This window comes from Coffea arabica, chromosome 6e (assembly GCF_036785885.1).
Source record: "Coffea arabica cultivar ET-39 chromosome 6e, Coffea Arabica ET-39 HiFi, whole genome shotgun sequence".
NCBI lineage: Eukaryota > Viridiplantae > Streptophyta > Magnoliopsida > Gentianales > Rubiaceae > Coffea > Coffea arabica.
The window spans coordinates 12,921,584-12,939,471 of NC_092321.1; the positions used below are offsets into that span (position 1 = coordinate 12,921,584).

Genomic DNA, 17,888 nt, shown 5'->3' on the forward strand with positions numbered 1-17,888 from the left:
TCTTTTTTTTTTTCCGGGGAACGGAAGTAAACACACATAATTAGAACAAACACAGGAGTTAACGGATAAACCAGCCCGAAAGCAATTTAAGAGGAATCCACAAAGAAACCACGTTCGGCCAATTGGTGACAGAACGAGGCCCTTATGGACCTTAAATTCAGAGTAAAGACCCCACGATCTTCCGATATGGGATGGTGACCCAACCCCACGCGCGCACACCCTCACCATATAATGGTTTGACATACAGCTGATCCATCTGCCAAAATAAATGCAATCTGTGCCTTAATGTCCTGGTCAAAACATACAAATAAATGCGCAATCTTTAAACTCAGTAGATGGTTCCAAGAGGTAAATCTTCAACCAGGGAATTAAACTCTTGGGATGGGACCTTGGAAGTTCAGTAGATGGTTCCAAGAGGCAATCTTCAATCGGGTGATTTAATTCTGTATGTTACTCTTGAGACCTTGACGTTTGGACAGAGTGCAGAATCAATAAATTTTTTCTCAAATTGCTTTCTCTATTCCCTCCCATGTTCAAGCTTAATTCAGATGGTTCTGTTAAGTACGTATATTCGTGTTAAATATGGGTTATCCAAGAAATCATAGGTTGCACTGAGAGACAGACGGACAGAATTGTGTCCTATTTCATTTGTCTTGTAGAAACCAATACAACTGTTGTTCCCTCTGATCCAGCAAAATCAATCAAAACTCCCTGGATATGCACCAAAACTTTACACACACACACACACACATATATATATATAGGTATCCGATGACTACTTTGGAATGGTTACCTTAAGTAAGAGGAGGCAAACAGGCGTGCATATGAATGAAACAATGGGCGAATCATGCCTTCACTATTTCTGCTGCGTTTTGCAGGAAGAACATGAAACATGAAGAGTCTCCAGTCTTCACCCACAAATACGTCGAGACTCGAGAGGGAGAGGCGGATGCTTGCTACACTATTTTTATTGTTCTTCTTCATTTGAACCGATATATAAAACTGTTTCTTGCACCCAAATCAAATCTCCATGAACCATTTTAAAGTCCATGAGTTATACAAACTACTAGACATCTGGACAATCAGCTGCTTCATCTAGAACACCGACAATCAGCTGTTTCATCTAGAACACCGCAGGTAGATAGTAGATGAAGAACACCAACGATCAGTTGTTTCATCTAGAACAGCGCAGGTAGATGGTAGATGATATTGTGACTAGTTCCAGTCTCAAGCGCAAGAACTTGTGTAAGAATGAGGGATATGTTAGATTTCAAATACTATTTGTTGATGGATACTCCAAATCTGCTACTTATTAGCATTCTGGAAGGAAAAGAATTCCAAAAAAAGTTAAACCAAAAAATTCAGGAATTATATATTACATCGGGAAATGTATACAATATTTAGTTGCAATTAGAAATCAACAAAGTAATCCATGTTTAGAAATAAGCTGGAGAAAGGAAACCATATCACTAAAAAGGGACTGCCAACTTGATAGAAGAAATATTTTGGAGAACAAAAACAACTTTAGATTGTTAGAGGCAAGCAACAAGACTTTCTTAAGTTGAATATTATCCAGACGGGAATAAGAATTAACGATGTCAAATATGGCCAATTCAATCTGGTCTCTAAGATTCAGGTTTCTTGTAGCTGTGTAAAAACATAATTAGACAGACACTTGATTGTGATGTCTATATCATACTCAATTGTGATTGAGTTATTTGAGTGCTCTATGATCATGATTCTTTATCGGTCAAAAAATGGTTGGAAGGGTTTGATTGCAGTCACCACCATGAATGAATTAGGTATGTTTTGAGATCATAAGTCATTTAGAGGGATTCGTAGATTTCTCATTAACACAATTCTTACCTTCACAACAAGATTCAAGCAAACGACTTTTTTGTGAATAAGTGATCCGTCCTTATTAACAAAATCAACTGATTATGGTTTGCTACTTCCTCCATTCCAATATTAGAGTCATTTTTTGAGAATCTAACTTTTTTATAGAGATATATTAATCATTATGTTTAGATTACATGGCATTAGTGAATTTACATATTTATCCTTCGAATTCAAAATATTTCCTTGTTAAATATGTATTAGAATTTTAAAAATTGCATTTTCAAATGACAAGATTGTAAAGTATGTGTTAAATTTGAAATGGTGACTTTTATTTTGAGACATAAATAAAGCGAAAACATGATATTAACAATGGGATAAACGGAATATATTGTAAAGTGATTTTGAATCCACACAGTTAGGTCCAAATCTTTAATGCACTTTAGATTATATGATCAAGGGCGAGGAAGTTTTGCAGCACGAAACATAGAAGGAAAAGAAACCAATATAACCCTGTACATTGTATATTTGTATCTTAATTTTTTTAAACTTTATTATTGAATTAATCAGAGGACAGGAAGGAGTATAGTTTCTAATTTGTATTCCAAGTCCACACTTAAAATGTTATCAAACATGAGCAATGTACTTCGATTAGATTATTGGTCATTAAATATAATTAAGTTATTAAATGGACTATTAAATTCTTTTGTTAAATAATAAGATACTAGACAGGCAAATTAATCGGCATAGTGATGAAGAGTTTTTCGCCTTTTAACTTCTTCAATAAATTATTGAATGAGAATATTCTCCCGGAGACGTACAATTAATTTTATTGAAAAAACTAAAAAAGTCTTTTACATAATTTGTTGAATGAGAAGATTGATATTAATACAACACTTTTAATCAATTAAATTTTCCTGTCAAACTAGTATGCAAAAGTGACAACTGCCCCACACGGTAACACTATGCATTAAGAGTATACGTACAACAAATAAGTCAATTTATCGAAATAGGCAGTATCTCGCCGGAAATTTCTCTAGAAACTTTTCTTGCACCAATAGAAAAGAAAACTAAAATCAGACGAGCAAAAAGGATGGTCAAACCCAAAATGACCGGTATTGAGGTCACGGCAACATTCTATAATTAATGATTTGAAACTCAAACCAAAAAGTAATCGTGGTAGCATTTGCTAGCTTACAGTTCAAAACCAACCTGATGATTCAGTCTTTTAATGAAGTATAAACCATTTTCCTAGACATTCCTGATCTTTCTTTCTTAGTCGATCTTCACAGATGAGTAGATGAGCCTTGTGAACCAGAAACAGGCATAGAAGCCAATTGTACCAGTCAGTACGAAGAAGGCATACGAGGCAATCAGCATGTACCCAAAGTACAATATACCGGACACTGGCTTCGTGATTTCCAGCTTTGTGAAGAAGTAGAATGCTGCATATAGGAATAGATAGAGAGCTGATGACCCTGAAGTGAGGTACGATCTCCACCACCATAGATAATCCTCACTACACAGCTGGAAATAGCAGAGCACGATTGTGATCTCAGCACAGGTGACAATTAGAATGACGAATACGAGGAAGAGAAAGCCAAAAATGTAGTAAAATTGATGCAACCAGATTGAGGTGAGGATGAAAAAAAGCTCAATGAATACGGCACCAAATGGAAGTATGCCTCCAATCAAGACGGAGAAGACCGGGTTCATGTACCAAGCCTGCTCCGGAATTTGCCTTGGGATCTTGTTTGTCTTCACTGGATCCTCAATAGCTGGTTTCTTAAACCCTACATAACTACCCACAAAGACGAGTGGGACTGAGATGCCAAACCACAATACTACTAAAGCAAACATGGTTCCAAACGGCACCGCCCCAGAGGACTTCTCGCCCCAAATTAAAGCATTCAACACAAAGAAAATGACGAAGACAATTCCAGGGAACATGAATGAGGTACGAAGAGCAACTCTCTTCCACTCTGTCCCTTTGAACATCTTGTAAAGACGGGTAGATGCATATCCAGCAAAGATGCCCATGAAGACCCAGAGAAGAAGCATAGCTGTCATCAAGCCTCCCCGGTTTGAAGGGGAGAGGAACCCAAGTAAGGCAAAAATCATGGTAACTAATGTCATTCCAAAGAACTGAACACCTGTCCCCACATAAACGCAAAGCATATCCGAGTTCGTGGGAGGTCTGAAAACATCCCCATGAACCAGCTTCCACCCAGTCTCTTCCTGAGCTTCTTCCTGGGTCTCCAATTGGTTGTACTTTGAAATGTCACGGTACAGTGTCCGCAACATAATCATGGCAACCATGCCAGATAGGAAAAGAACAATCATCAAAGAATTAACTATAGAGAACCAATGAATTTGATCATCAGCCATCAGAAGATAAGTATCCCACCTAGATGCCCACTTAACATCACTCTCCTGCAAATTCATCAAATAAAGAAATATAATTAACAGCTAAATTCAAGATTGAACAACTAAAATTTCACATAGTAACTAATCCACCTGAAACTCGACATCATATGTGAAAATGATTTCCTTCTTATCATCAACCTCTTGAGGAGGGTCTGCACTAGTTACAGTACGTTTTGCATGGGGATCACAAGTTGATAATCGAACATTATCGTTCCATCCACCATCATAGTCATGTTTCACACTGATCAACAAAGAATAACCAACATTATGACATGCAATGCATTAACTTCCCATCAAAATTTGATCCTGATTATAATACAATACCTAAAAGGTCTAACTTCAAATCCTACAATCCTTGCAGCATCACTTTGTGCATCCTTGTGATACTTTACTGTGAATGATAAATGGTTGTTGATAAATTGCTTTTCCTCTTTGCTCTGTCACGAATTAGAGAAGATGAAGCAAAAGGTTAAAATCTCCATTCACTCCACAACTTCATACGTTGCAAGCAAACAACTTAAACAATGAAAGCAAACTGGAACTGTCTTACTCCAGCATATAATCCTTTAAGACCAACATAAAAACCATGTTGATAGACTATAGGGTCTTGTTCGGTCCTCTTTATGGGCTGAACAAGAGGTAGATTATCTAATATCCTGTACAATGCAGCAGAATGTAAGAAATGAATCACATTTTGTGAGGATAACAAATTTCATAGAGAACCGGAAAGAAAGAGAAATTAAGGGAAAGAAAGACAGTATTGAAAAACTTGTCTCACATGTTCACCCGATACTCATCATCAATCTTCTCCTTGAATTCTTTTGCAGTTTTTGCATTAAGTACAATACGACATACAATATTGCACATTTGTGGCTCCCGCATACGGAACTACAAAAAACATTTACAGATCAGTTTTAGGATACAGGAAGTACATGATAATACAAAATTGAGAAATGCCAAAGGTGGATTATGAGCACAAAAACTAACCACATAAGGGGAGTTTTCAATACGATCACCACGAAGTACTTCTCCAAGATTCTCTGCACTGTCCACAATGGTTTTTGGAGCACAATATGGAATGGAATAGAAAGAATAAGGAAGTTGTGTCTTTGTGGATGTCAACTTGTTCACTTTGACTTTCAACTCATCTCCCTGAAACCAGAAGAGAAAAAAAATTAGCAAATCAATTATCAAAGAAAAGAAGGAACATGGAAAAAAATTAGTTATGGCATTGGCATTTTGAACATCAGTATTTAGGTCTTATTTAGTTCTACTGAAATGGTTTTTATGGTGGATTATCCCTGGTTTCCATACTATTCTATGTTCTACAAAATAGGAAACCAAGGAAGGGAGGAATCCAAACTCTCATTTATAAGATAAATGTTCTCCATGGATCTTGCTGAAATACAAATGCAAATTGTTCATATTGAAGACCAATGCAAAAGCCTACAAACATAACTCCTCCGTTCACATTATATTCACAGTTGTAAAACAAGATCCAGAGTTCACAATTTGAACGCATTCCCATGTCCAAGTAAACAGACAGTGAATACTAACATCATTGAGTGCATGTAGATTCTCCTAAAAACATGCAAACCAACAAATAGAGTACACAAGCAACATAGTCCAAGTCACTGAAGGGTAGAAGCATGAAGACGATAGATATCTTTTATCTTTCCTATAAAAGCATATGCTACCAACAAGAAGACACTGAAAACAAAAGAATGTGCAAGTTGATTCCCTTAAAACTGATAATGCACAAGCGCTAAGCATTTGATTACTGCACCACATACTAATTAATAAACATTTCTATGCTTAGTATAATTCAAGTGGACCAGCATCGGGAAAGATCCAGATATAAACCGACAATCCCAACAAGCCTTAATGCCAAATCGTGATTCTAAGCTCGACAAACTGTTGTTCCCTCATGTGAGTTCTCAAAATGTTCGAGGTACAACAAAGCAACTTGTTACATCAATAGCAGCTCAACTTCACTTCACTATGAAAATTAGCTGCATCATTATCTCATCATATTTCAGACAAAAAACACCAGACATGTTTCAAATAAGAAGAAAATGTCTAGTCATATCATTTAGTATTAAAGTAAGCTGAATAGAGTGAATTGATCACTCAAACAGCTATTATTAGTAGATATTTCTTGATATTCCAATTTCTACATCATAAAAAAAACCAAGTAATTTAAAAGAATGCACAGACGCTCCTCGTTGATGCGCGAAAAATTAAAAATGAACTTAAAACATCGCCAAGGAACGAATACCAAATCCTAATTTCTGCTCGTTTAAACAATACTACCATTCGCATTCACTATATCTTCTTCATCTCTGCTAATTGGTATTAAACTTATCAACACAAAACTTCCAAACTTCTAGAACAACAATGATTCCAGGAAAAAAAAATCGTACAAATTACTATTCTTGAAATAGGAAAACTTTATTTCCATAAAAATGCATCATTTCCTCCATTGACATAACTAACTGCACCACATTTCCTAAACAGTAGCACACTTCAAAAGCTCAACTTAAACCTGGATTTACAGAACATCAACACACGTAACTAGAATCAAGTAAAATTTGACAATTATTAACCCAGATCTGACCAAAACAAGCTATAAAACAGTTAAAATGGCACAAAACTCATAAAATCAAACAAGATCCAATACTACAACAAACAACTTCTCACTTTTATTTCCAAAAAAATTAAATCAATATAGTCCAATTCAAACATCAAGAAGATCTAATTACCTTGATGAAATCTTGCGGAGCAACACCGGGGAGGTAAAAACAATGAGCGGTGGCGAAGAACAGACCGATGAGAACGACCGAAACCGAGATCCATCGGTGAATTAGCTGAGGCCTTGCGACCTCCATCTCTCTCTATCTCTCTCTCTCTCTCTTCTCCTCTTTCTCCTCTTTCTCTGTCTAATTCAGTCTCTTCCACTAAGATCTAGATCCACACACTCCTCTATATAAATATGCGTATGTATAATTTCCTCTTTTTTAATTTATTCCGCGAATCTAATGAAATTACTGCGTGAGTGTGTGAGAGAGAGAGGAAAATGGTGGGGGGGGGGGGGAATTTAAACTTAATTTTGGGTATTAATAATATAGTGGGAGGAAACGGGAAGAACAAGGAACAGCCTGCAGCACTCAAGAAAAAACGACTGGGGAGGAAGATGGATATGTGGGGAGTTGGATTCAAGGCTAATTAAACTATCATTAGTAATTTTTAAAAAAATAATTGCTGTGGGCATTGAGGACCGTTGGATTGAGGGAGAAGTCGTGGGGTGAATAGTTGAGATTGGACCTAAATGGGGTTGACGAAGACTGAATGGTAATTAATGAAGTAAGATTTTTCTTTCTCGGTTTTGGTAACAGTTTAAGATTTTCTTCTTTTTTTTTCGCATGTTTGAATAAATGGAAAGTTGTTGAAGTAAAAGGAAAATAAAAGTTTATATTTAGTCATAAAAAAATTTTTTGAAACAAAATGGGAAATTAGCGAAAATTAGTGTCAATTCTTAAGATCCTTCCGTCCATTTAACCATTTTCTTTCAAGATCCTGCAAAATTTATTATTACAAAATACAAAAAAAAAATGTATAAGAAAGAACAAGAAAAATTTCAAATTTCTTAAGAGAACAATAACTAACATCCTTCACTTTCCAATGTAAACAAATATTACATTGGAAATTCTTTCTTTAAATTAGTGGAATGATCATGTATTTAATTATTATTATACTCTGTTCATCCCATAAAGATAGATTTGCTTCTACTTTCACACATTGAGAATCACACATTGAGAAGTGTGAGTTAATATAGTTAATACAATCATGTTTTTCCATTAGTTTTAGTATTATATTTATTACTGCAACTAAAATGATTGACATGAGTCTAAGGCATAACATCTAGTCAAATTCATACTCATAACACCAAGTGAAGTTCATCATGCTTTTGTTTTGTTTGGACAGCAACAACTGTTGGATACATTTTTCAATCATCTTTTTACTTTATATATATCAAATTATTATAGTAATTTTTTTACAAAAAATTCAAAAAAATGCAATCCAAACAAAACCTTAGATCTAAATTCTTGAATGTATAAAAGATGAAAAAATAGAAAAAAAAAATCCATAAAACTTCGACTTCCATTGAATTACAGATTTTTTAAATTTTTATAGAAAAATATATTATAATGATGTGATATGAGATAAAAAGTGATTAAAAAAATATTTATGTGAAAAACTCTCAATCTGAACGGGACTTGTTTTTTCATTTCTGAAAGTGTTGCTTAATGTAGCGGTCAAAGTGTTTTAGATTTCGAAGCTTCGCGCCGTCGGTGAAAGTTCTATTTGCACATTTGCCCTTTGATTAGTCCAATTTTTGCATTAACATGCTGAAAAAACTTGAAGCTTGAAGTTAGTGGTATAGGAAATTTGAGACCTCTCTCGCTCAACTCACCCAAACTTTGTTAATTTGTTGACCTTTATATCTTTCGTTTTTTTTTTCTGGTATAAAACTTAATTACACCCCTTATTATCATCAAGTAATTAAATAGACTAATCATGAGGTTTTAGTAACAAAAGCATACTAAGGCACTTGATCAAAACCTTAAAACAAACACGTGGAGTTACTAGTTTCGTTATTACACAGGCTTTCTCTGCTTAGCAACCTGCAACAATGTAGTTGACTTTGGTCATCTATGTTCTTACTTTTATGGTTTGATGACAAGAACAAGGAAAAAAAAAGACAATCTTGCTAGTCAATACAAGGCATAAACAGTTGGAAGAAGCTTTTTTGTCTTTTGTTTTTTTTTTTAAAGTAGAAAGTTTTGAATTCCAATCTTATACCTACAATATCATTTATCTTACCATTAATTCAACCCTTCCTCCCTAGATGCTATTTTACTTGTATCGAACAAGATATAATTAAAATGCTAGACAAAAATGAGAAAGAACGAATAGGAATATACATGATTCCGTTGTAGTTTTAGCATGGTTTGATGATGGATTTGTACAATATAATTCATTAGATTGTTAAATTTACCATCAGCTTGATTTCAATTCGGCCTAGTTTCACGATACGTTTGATAAAACTTAAATCTAAAAACTGAAATTTGAAATCTGAAGTTTAAATTCATTAAGTTATTGAATTGTTAAATATTATATCTAATATATTTGAACGTATATCACATTCAATGATAAGTGAATAACTTATCACTTATTTTTGAAAGTAAGTTTTGTTTAGAAAATTCGGTGTCACTTAATTAATTCAAATATTCAATTTTTGGTTATCAAATATATTTGAACATATTAAGATTTGAATTCATTAAATTTAAGTGTTGAATTAAACTATCAAACAAACCTTAGGCGAAAAGAAAGTTTACAATCTAAAATGGTCCTTGACTTTGACTTGCTGTTGTGGTAAACTCTTGAAGTAGTTGGGCAACTGAAATGTTATGAGCCAATCGCGCATGATTAGCACTAGTGTGTTTGGATTGTAAGTTATTTGAGATATTTTTACTGTAGCACTTTTTGTGATGTGATGTATCATGTATGTGAGATAAAAAGGTAATTGAGAAGATAAAAAGGTGTATTGGAAATTGTAATGGTGATGTAAGCAAATATATTTGGACAAATAACTTCCAATCCAAACACACTTCGTTCTGTGCGCCTGTGACTCAATTTTTGTCCTATGTGGTTTGTGATGAATTGATAATAAACCAAATTTATTTTTTTTTCTATTAATCTCTCGTACATTGATAATATATACACTGTCAGTCTTGGATAAATGACAGGTATGCAAAATTTAAATTTGAAATCCAACTTTTACACATGTATCATGAATTTAACAGTGATAGTGTATACACTGTTAGTACATATAAAATTTATTCATTTTTTTTTAACAAGTGCCAAATATTTTTTTCCATGATTTGCAACAACATTGACTTCCAATAAAAGTAGACTAGATTTAGGCATAATCCGAAGTAGGACTGTGCCCGGTTGTGAATTTAAAAGAGTAACAAATCACAGATTTTCCATATATACGAGATATGAAATGAATGACGAGGTCAAAGCGGCAGTTCTTGCTTAATTATTATAATCCAACAAATTAATCAAGTCAAGTATATTAAAAGCTACAAAACTTCGAGCTTGCTTGGCTTATAATTTTGACCTACCCTTGATTTGGACAACCCAGCTGTTGTGTAGTTTCTCTTTTTTATTTTTCTTATTTTCTTCCCTCATCAGGACACCTTGTCCTTTGGTGTTCACTTAAGCTCCCCCCTCCCGCCCGCCCCCCCCCCCCCCCCCCCCACCCAACAAATGCTATATAGTTATTTCATTTCTCTGTCTAATTATTTCTATCATTTTCCTTGCTGTATATGATTGAAGAAAGCCAAAGTCCATCGAATGATCAAAGGAATTTTTTTTTTTAAACGAGTAGTGGTCAATTTTTTTTTTTTTTTTTGGGAAACAGGGACGAATGGAATTTAAGAAGCGGAAAAGAGGCAGGAGAACAACGGTTAATTTGATTCACGTTTCAACCAACGCAAAACATATTCAAGAAGTGAAATTGCATATTTTATGTGGATGGTATATTAAAACAAATAATGGGACGTTAGAAGGTGCTCCTCATCTTGTTTACACATCCCTATCATTTGGGAAATTGGTAATACTTAGTATTATAGAATAGCTCATTAATTAGTCTTTATAATCCGTGCAAGCTAAAGTGCCAGCTTTGTAAAGCCGTATATTCCATAATTTTTTTTTCCTATGCTGCGCATTATTTAAGTCATAAGGAGTGGAATTATTCACCAAACGTGGGTTCCGTTCCACGGTGAAAATCCAGCCCTTAATTTGAAGAACTGAGATTTTATATGCACTTTATCTCTACAATTAGCCAAATTAATTCAACACAGATCCCTTGGGCATGCAGTCACCCGATAGTCTACAGCCCAGCACCGCAGACTTTACCTCTCAAAAGGACTTTGCCTGTTTTGCCTAGTTCTTCACAAATTTCCACCGTTCTATATCGTCAGTTTGTCAACAAGACTAGTTGAGCAGATGTGATGGTAGAATTTGAGAATAGTTTGTGTAAAATTAGTGATCTAGAATAACGATAAAGGACCCCCTACTTTTTTTTTTCTCAAAATCAATTAGTGGTGGCTTAACACTCCCTCTCTTATACGTGACTTGATATTGGTGAGAACCTCTCTTAAATGGATCGAAACAAACTTATGAAACATAGTTCGGTACGAGATGCAAGCGAACAATGCCCTAATAGCTCAAATTTTTCGGGATCAAATCTATGGTGGGACTCTTTTAAGTTATATTCATGAAGTCGTCAACTTTGTTAATTTGCATTAACCCTAGATTCGCTTGGGCATGGGTGTTCTGGTGCACGCTGCCTCGCACCAGGTGCACGATGGGCTCTAGTTGGATAGGATTATTCGTTTCACATAAAGAACTCACTTTATAGTTTTCATCCGCATCCGCAAGCCCCGAATTAAACTTCTTATTGCACACCAAGAGGCATTGCGCCGGTTACTAAAGCTCGAGTGTTGTGTACCTATTGTGCAACAGGATTCTCGACTCCCTTAGTTCCTATGAATGTCCCAACTAAGTTGCAAATGGAACTATGAATAAGTTGATGAACAAAACTTGAGGCCCAACTCTGATATCATGATGATCATCTTGTACTTAGTTTTCCAATTTGTCTGCAATCTTAGATTTGCAGCCGATGCTTCGATAACGAACTAGTTATAATATCCTTAGCTATTCATACTGCATGGAGAAACAAAGAATTAAGAAAAGAAAATTCCGCTTCACCACCTAATTATCACGTAACGTCTAAATCCCGCCAACGCCCCGCCCCGCTCCTCCCCCACCCCCCGGTGCCCGGCGGGGCAGCCAACCAAAAAAATTCTGGGGTTAGCATCCAAGATTCGTGCAATTTCGAAGAATGAATACTTCCACAATTAAGGGAACTGAAGCAAATACTTTAGCATCCATCCTTTAACAACAGCAATCACAAAACAACTTAATTTCCATCTTGAGTAGGTGCATCAGTTAATCTGACAGTGCGAGGGAGCATAAACTCAGCGTGTATTGGGTAGTGTGATGATGGATAAAGCCCATCAATATTGTCACTTATCACTTCGCATGAGACTGGTGTCAAAGATCTGCCTCTAAAAAGAATCCAGTCGACATGCAGATCCTGAGTTTGGCGATCCCAGCAGAGGCAAAGTGCTCTGAAGATCAGCTTAAGGAATTCAACAGCTCCCTGCTTGTCACCTGACAGAACAAAATAAAGATTGAGGGCTGGAAAATACACCAGACTCAGATTAGCCTTTCGAAAGCTAGCATGTTGATACCTTTGAATCCATGATAAGTACGTATTAGGGAAACATTTTTCCTTACTCGAGCATTTGGCCAAGTATCCCTCATATCACCGACAACACCATGCTCCCTGTAAAAGAAACAATGTTTCAAAGAACTTAGCAGCTATACAGAACACAAACTACTTTAAACAAATTTAGGAGTTGGAGAGTAGGGGTCCACCAGGATGAGTTAGCTACATATTCACCATTTGTAAAACATTATCTTGTGCTTGGGGGAGTGAAGGTTGACTCGGGAATGACAAAGCCACTCAGCTGAGGTTTTATTGGTGCAAGTGGTTGCTTCCTACATGATTTAACAGGATTATGGGCAATGGAAGCAGGACACTTGATGCCAGGAAACCAATCAGACAATATGTAGAGTTGCAGCAGGTGACAACTCATTGTCTGACCATGACTGAAAATGCAGATTCACACCCAACTTTTTAAACATAATACTTTTATGTTCCTATCTTGCCTCTTATCCCATCATAAAACACAAAAAATAACACCTAGACCAACAAAGCAGATGCAAAAATGGGCGGTATGGAGCATGATATTTCCACCTCGAAAAGAACAGAAAATCATAGTGGGTTAACCTTCTCTCTGTAACGTAACAAGCACTTTTTTGAGAACTGATGATGCTAATTTATAATCGAGAAGCATTATTTTGATACTGAGACCTATCATAGAGTCGAAGACTGTCGCAAGCAATTTGACTCACAAAGTTTGTACCTATACCAAGTTAACGCACTTAGATTACAGTGCTAAAAATTGTAAAGAAACTATTTCAAAGCAATGTACAAGAGGTCTACGATTTCAATTTCCAGTCCATTTCTCTGTGTGTTTTAGTATTTTAGCAGAAATCACAGGGTCCAAGGCCATTTCATCCAGCCTTTTCACTATGAATTCATTGAAGAAAAATAGAATTTCTCAAGGATCAAGTAGCAACAAATAAAAAAAAAGAAGGAATGTTCCCTCTATGTTTGATAAAGGGGATTAAACTTATCAAAAGAAACGATGTCAAGACAGAACTTTCACTCAACACAATTCCGTTACTCCGGATTTATCTTCTTTGCAAAAGTCAAGGAATATTTGTACAGAAAAATTGTCCAAATTGCCAGCTTGGACCAGCCAGTCCTGATTAAACCAGAAGCCCACTCATTATTCTGGCACAATACAGCCATATTGTCATTTGAAACACAGATCATGAAGCTTCAGTGAGGCATTATTTATTCAAAATTTATACACAGAAAATATCCTCCTTGCATACACCCTTTAGATTCTATCAATTTCTTTGGAAGTGCAATTTTGTTGCACTTTAAAATTTTTATGCTGCATTTTGTTGGTTTCGATTTTGGAAAAAATCTTGAGACATTAGATGCACTGAACAGAATGACAATTCTTCATAAAGGAAACTGTCCTAGGCTTGGAATGGATATTTGTAAACCAATAATGTACCCACATAAAATTGAGAAGATTCCAAGGAGGAATACCGTATACGATAATATTCATGCTGGTTGTTTCCAGGATGTATGCAATAAAAAATTTCAAATGAAAAAGGCAAGTTGTCAAAGCAAAATTACAAGTATAATTGACTTAAATACAAACTGAAGTTATCAGCAGCAGAGTTCAGAGAAAATGTAAAATTTCAATTTCAGGCTAAAATTGAATCAATACCTTGATCTTCCAAGAAGAAAACGGCCAGTGGTTGATTCCTTTTGTGTATTAAATCCTCCACAGTATACCACAGGCAAGCTAGGAGGCAAAGAGGCAATATGTTGCCATGTCAGCAAAGCACTTCGCCTACGAGCCCGGGGACTAAATTCATCCATGCAAGTATTTACTATTTCAAATGAAAAACCAGGTGGTTCCACGCCTTTCAGTTGGAATGTGTACACAATTTGTAAAGGAAGCCAAGTGTAAAATGGTCTGTGATGCAGCATTGAAACAAATGGATATAGAGAAGACAGTATAATGTGTAAAAGGATATTGCCCATGTTGCAATGCATGGAACAATAGAACCCCAAGACATGCTTCCAGGTACCGAAGGTGACTCTGACAACCAAAAAGTCCCACCCTCTAACAGCTCTACCTTCATCCAGAAACATAATACATGAAAATACAGGTCGAGTTCTTTGTATGTTCAGTGTTCCGTAAAGCACTGGGATTATAGTAGGTTTTATTCCTTCTACGAGTAATTAGCTCAGCCATGTCACGCTAAGATATAGAGAAGTTTTACCTTCTCCTTGTCATAGAAGATGGTGCAATACTGGTCTGAAGTGTCTTCAGATCCTTTCCTTGAAATTCCAAATTGGTTGTAACCTTTTCAAATGAAAGTTGAAGCATTATAAGTGCTAGAATTCTGCATAACATGTTACTGATCCAAACTGAGTTATTGCACCGTGCAGGTGTCTTTATCTCATTGATATGAAAAAAAAAATCAAATGAAGCATTCTCTCGTTATGAAATATAAGATGTCAAGTTGCAAGTTTTTATTAATTAGAAATAAGCTTATTGCAACACGATGCATACAGAGCCAATTCGTAGCTGTGATCTGACAAAATAAAAGACTAAAGATGTCTTATCTATAAAACACATTAGCATGTTTGCAACAAATCACGCAGGTAATAAAATCAAAGCATGCTCAATATATATATCAAAGCACTGTTAGAGGTCAAGAAAAAGTTTAGCCCATGCTGGTTGCCAGGAATCAGATGGTTGCAAAAGCAAAGCTACCAACTCAGTTGTCTTACACTAAAATGCAACGAAAATTTGGGCATCTCAGGGAGTTCAGGACCAGGAAGGCAATGCTGTTACCTTCCACAGACTTAATTCCTATACATACTAAAACATACATAGATCCTAAAACTATTCCTTAAAGTAGAATTTATTAGAATCTTATTTTCAAGATGTCCTAAATCGTCTCTTGTTAGGTTGCATAAATATATTTTTCCATAAATTAAAAGCAAAAGAAGGGAAAAACTTTTCATTTGGCTACCATGATCCCTCAGTTCATTTAGATGCTGCAGAATGAAGAGTCGTTCAAACTCATTGAGCACCACAATTTTTCCAGGGAACTAAAGATCATGCAGCTAAAAATCTGTAGGTTAGCTCTCAAAACATTTATGGGTTAATGTTTAGAGTTTGTCAGTACTATGATATCATCAAATTTTCAACTATATCTCGAAATGAAATTTCTTTGCCTTTTGGCATCAGCACGTATATGCAGCATAAATCCAAGAAGTGAGAAACACAGCAGAAAAGCATAAAGATTTCAGTACACTGAAGGATGGCATTCAACATTCTTTTGCATCTATTCAATTGATGGACTATAAGCCCTCCCCACAGCATATAGACATGACCCTTAATCTTCCCTATTCTTTTAGACGCCAGTCTCGTCCACTTTAACCTTCAACATGAACAATTGCAAACCTGACCATTATCTTCATTATAATCCTGGACGCAATTAGTGATCTTCTCCTTAACGGAAAAAAAATAAATTTATTCTTTGATATCTACTTGTGTGAATCTCAACATCCTACGTGTCATTAAAGGGCTCCCTATTCAAGTATAAACTATGAGGTCAACCTGTCTGTAGACAACTAATTTAAGCAATGAAGGAGAGATAGAGCAGAAGAAATGCAAGATGAAATTTGGTCATTGCATCATAAAACAATATACCCCACAAGTCCTCAACTCTTTGTGAGAAACTTCACCTGTCAAGCACTGCTGAAGATAGTCCAACTGTGACTTTACACCTAAAACCAAAAGACAACATGTCAAGTTGCAAAACCAAACATTTATGTACATAGTTAACAAAAGAACTGAAAAGCATTAAACCATTTAAGAACTTGAACACTAGAAAAATCCAGTCTTGGCCAATGACCTGAGAATAGAAACACTAACGATAACAATAAGTGTACAATACCCATGTCCAAAAGACAAATACAAAAAATCCCAGATCAACCATTTCAACAAATGCCATATGAACAATCAATCAAGATTCAAGATCCACTCAATACATTAATCCCATTAAATTTCATACCTTGTTGGGTACAGAGAATCATCGGAGAATAACTGGTGATGACACTTATACATATGTCTTTCCTTTTGTCCCATGAGTTAGGACTGTCCTCTGCTTGATCCTCAAGAAGATTAAAGGTCATTACTGTTAGAGAGACACTCATTTTTCAGAGCCTCTGCTGCAGCTACTTCTCTCTCTTTGCTTTCTTTTCTACATGGTAATAATGAAGCCAGAAATTATTGGAGTTTCATTTTGCTATTCCCAAAGGTGTGATCCTAGAGTGGGAACACAATACAGAGAAATTTTTGGTTTTTCACGGTTGTACAGCTTGGGACTTGGGGAGTTGAAAGTTGAGCCTGAGTCAAATAGAACGCAGCTCCTGCTGTTGGGAAACTTCTATTAACGGGGCTTTCCAACATGAAGTCTAGGTGTGTGTCTGAAAACCGAATCCTAGGGGCATGAGGCCCAAAGAGATTATTAGCTTTTGCTACATATCATGCGTTATATAGCCCAGTGAACAATAATCTCGTTTGATTATTTCAACTAATTTTAGACTCTAGTTTTGAATAATCAGTTATTTTTTTAATGTTCTCATTTATTTTTACATCTGAATTTTATATTCTTTAATAGATAAAAAAGCTAAAATTCAGAATCCGTAAAGGGACAGCTTAAATTGATTCTAATTTTTTCTAGATAATCAATTTTGAAAATTAATTTTTACAATATCTACAATAAACAATAACAGTTCTTAAATAATTATGAAGTTCGATCATTTATACTCAATTTCCACGTCTCCCTTCTTCTTTTCCCTTCTAAAAGTTCCCTGTTTCCATTTTTAATCTTTTGTCCACCATCACGTCTTTTCTTTTCACCTCTCTCCTAAAAAAATTGTACAAAAGGAAAAGAGAATTTTGGTTGGAAACATTTGCTATTAGCATAAGGTGTTTCTTTTTTTTTTTTTCTTTTTTCAATATGGGTTTATAAGAATTATACCAATTAGGCCAAAATATTTTGCTTTTTTTTTAAAAAAAAAACCCATGTTATAATTCTCTGTACCACTAAAATCAATGATACTAATACAGTACATTCGTCAGATGACTTAAAATTCCAAACATTGACAAAATCTCTTTGAAAAAATGACCCAAGAAGTCCAACGTTGTATCATTTTCACACGGAAATAGTTAGCCAGGTTCCATTTCAATCCACCT

General features: G+C 35.4%; 2 protein-coding genes across 7 annotated transcripts; both read right to left on the bottom strand.

Annotated features, from left to right (window-relative positions):
* Positions 1-2,930: 2,930 nt before the first annotated feature.
* Positions 2,931-7,428, bottom strand: LOC113695248 (transmembrane 9 superfamily member 9-like). The gene is made up of 7 exons (XM_027214267.2): positions 7,026-7,428; positions 5,251-5,415; positions 5,042-5,151; positions 4,814-4,919; positions 4,588-4,700; positions 4,354-4,504; positions 2,931-4,269 (listed from the first exon to the last, which is right to left on the bottom strand). Exons 1-7 carry the CDS (start codon positions 7,149-7,151, stop codon positions 3,112-3,114), a joined length of 1,929 nt encoding a protein of 642 aa, XP_027070068.1. The 5' UTR covers positions 7,152-7,428; the 3' UTR covers positions 2,931-3,111.
* A 4,801-nt stretch (positions 7,429-12,229) lies between these two features.
* On the bottom strand, positions 12,230-17,166 carry LOC113697613 (uncharacterized). Of its 6 annotated transcripts, none has more exons than XM_072055320.1 (7): positions 16,702-17,157; positions 16,373-16,414; positions 14,896-14,978; positions 14,646-14,748; positions 14,334-14,547; positions 12,651-12,745; positions 12,230-12,570 (listed from the first exon to the last, which is right to left on the bottom strand). In XM_072055320.1, the coding sequence occupies exons 1-7, from the start codon at positions 16,841-16,843 to the stop codon at positions 12,317-12,319; spliced, it is 933 nt and encodes a 310-aa protein (XP_071911421.1). In that variant the 5' UTR covers positions 16,844-17,157; the 3' UTR covers positions 12,230-12,316. The 6 variants fall into 6 exon arrangements, 4 of the variants coding, with proteins under 4 accessions (XP_071911421.1, XP_071911420.1, XP_071911424.1 ...); XR_011816952.1 differs by adding an exon at positions 12,838-12,960 and having other exon boundaries at positions 12,499-12,570; positions 12,697-12,745; positions 14,334-14,744; positions 16,338-16,414; positions 16,702-17,166; XR_011816951.1 differs by adding an exon at positions 12,838-12,960 and having other exon boundaries at positions 12,499-12,570; positions 14,334-14,744; positions 16,338-16,414; positions 16,702-17,166.
* Between the last annotated feature and the right edge of the window lie 722 nt (positions 17,167-17,888).

Excerpts from the sequence above, each read along its gene's own strand:
- LOC113695248 (XM_027214267.2), bottom strand. The coding sequence starts at position 7,151 with ATGGAGGTCGCAAGGCCTCAGCTAATTCACCGATGGATCTCGGTTTCG. Across the intron at positions 5,152-5,250 it reads TTGAAAACTCCCCTTATGTG|TTCCGTATGCGGGAGCCACA; the intron begins GTTAGTTTTTGT and ends TGTTTTTTGTAG. Across the intron at positions 4,270-4,353 it reads CATATGATGTCGAGTTTCAG|GAGAGTGATGTTAAGTGGGC; the intron begins GTGGATTAGTTA and ends ATGAATTTGCAG.
- LOC113697613 (XM_072055319.1), bottom strand. The coding sequence starts at position 16,843 with ATGAGTGTCTCTCTAACAGTAATGACCTTTAATCTTCTTGAGGATCAA. Across the intron at positions 12,746-14,333 it reads TTTCTTCTTGGAAGATCAAG|GGAGCATGGTGTTGTCGGTG; the intron begins GTATTGATTCAA and ends TTTCTTTTACAG. Across the intron at positions 12,571-12,650 it reads TACTTATCATGGATTCAAAG|GTGACAAGCAGGGAGCTGTT; the intron begins GTATCAACATGC and ends TTGTTCTGTCAG.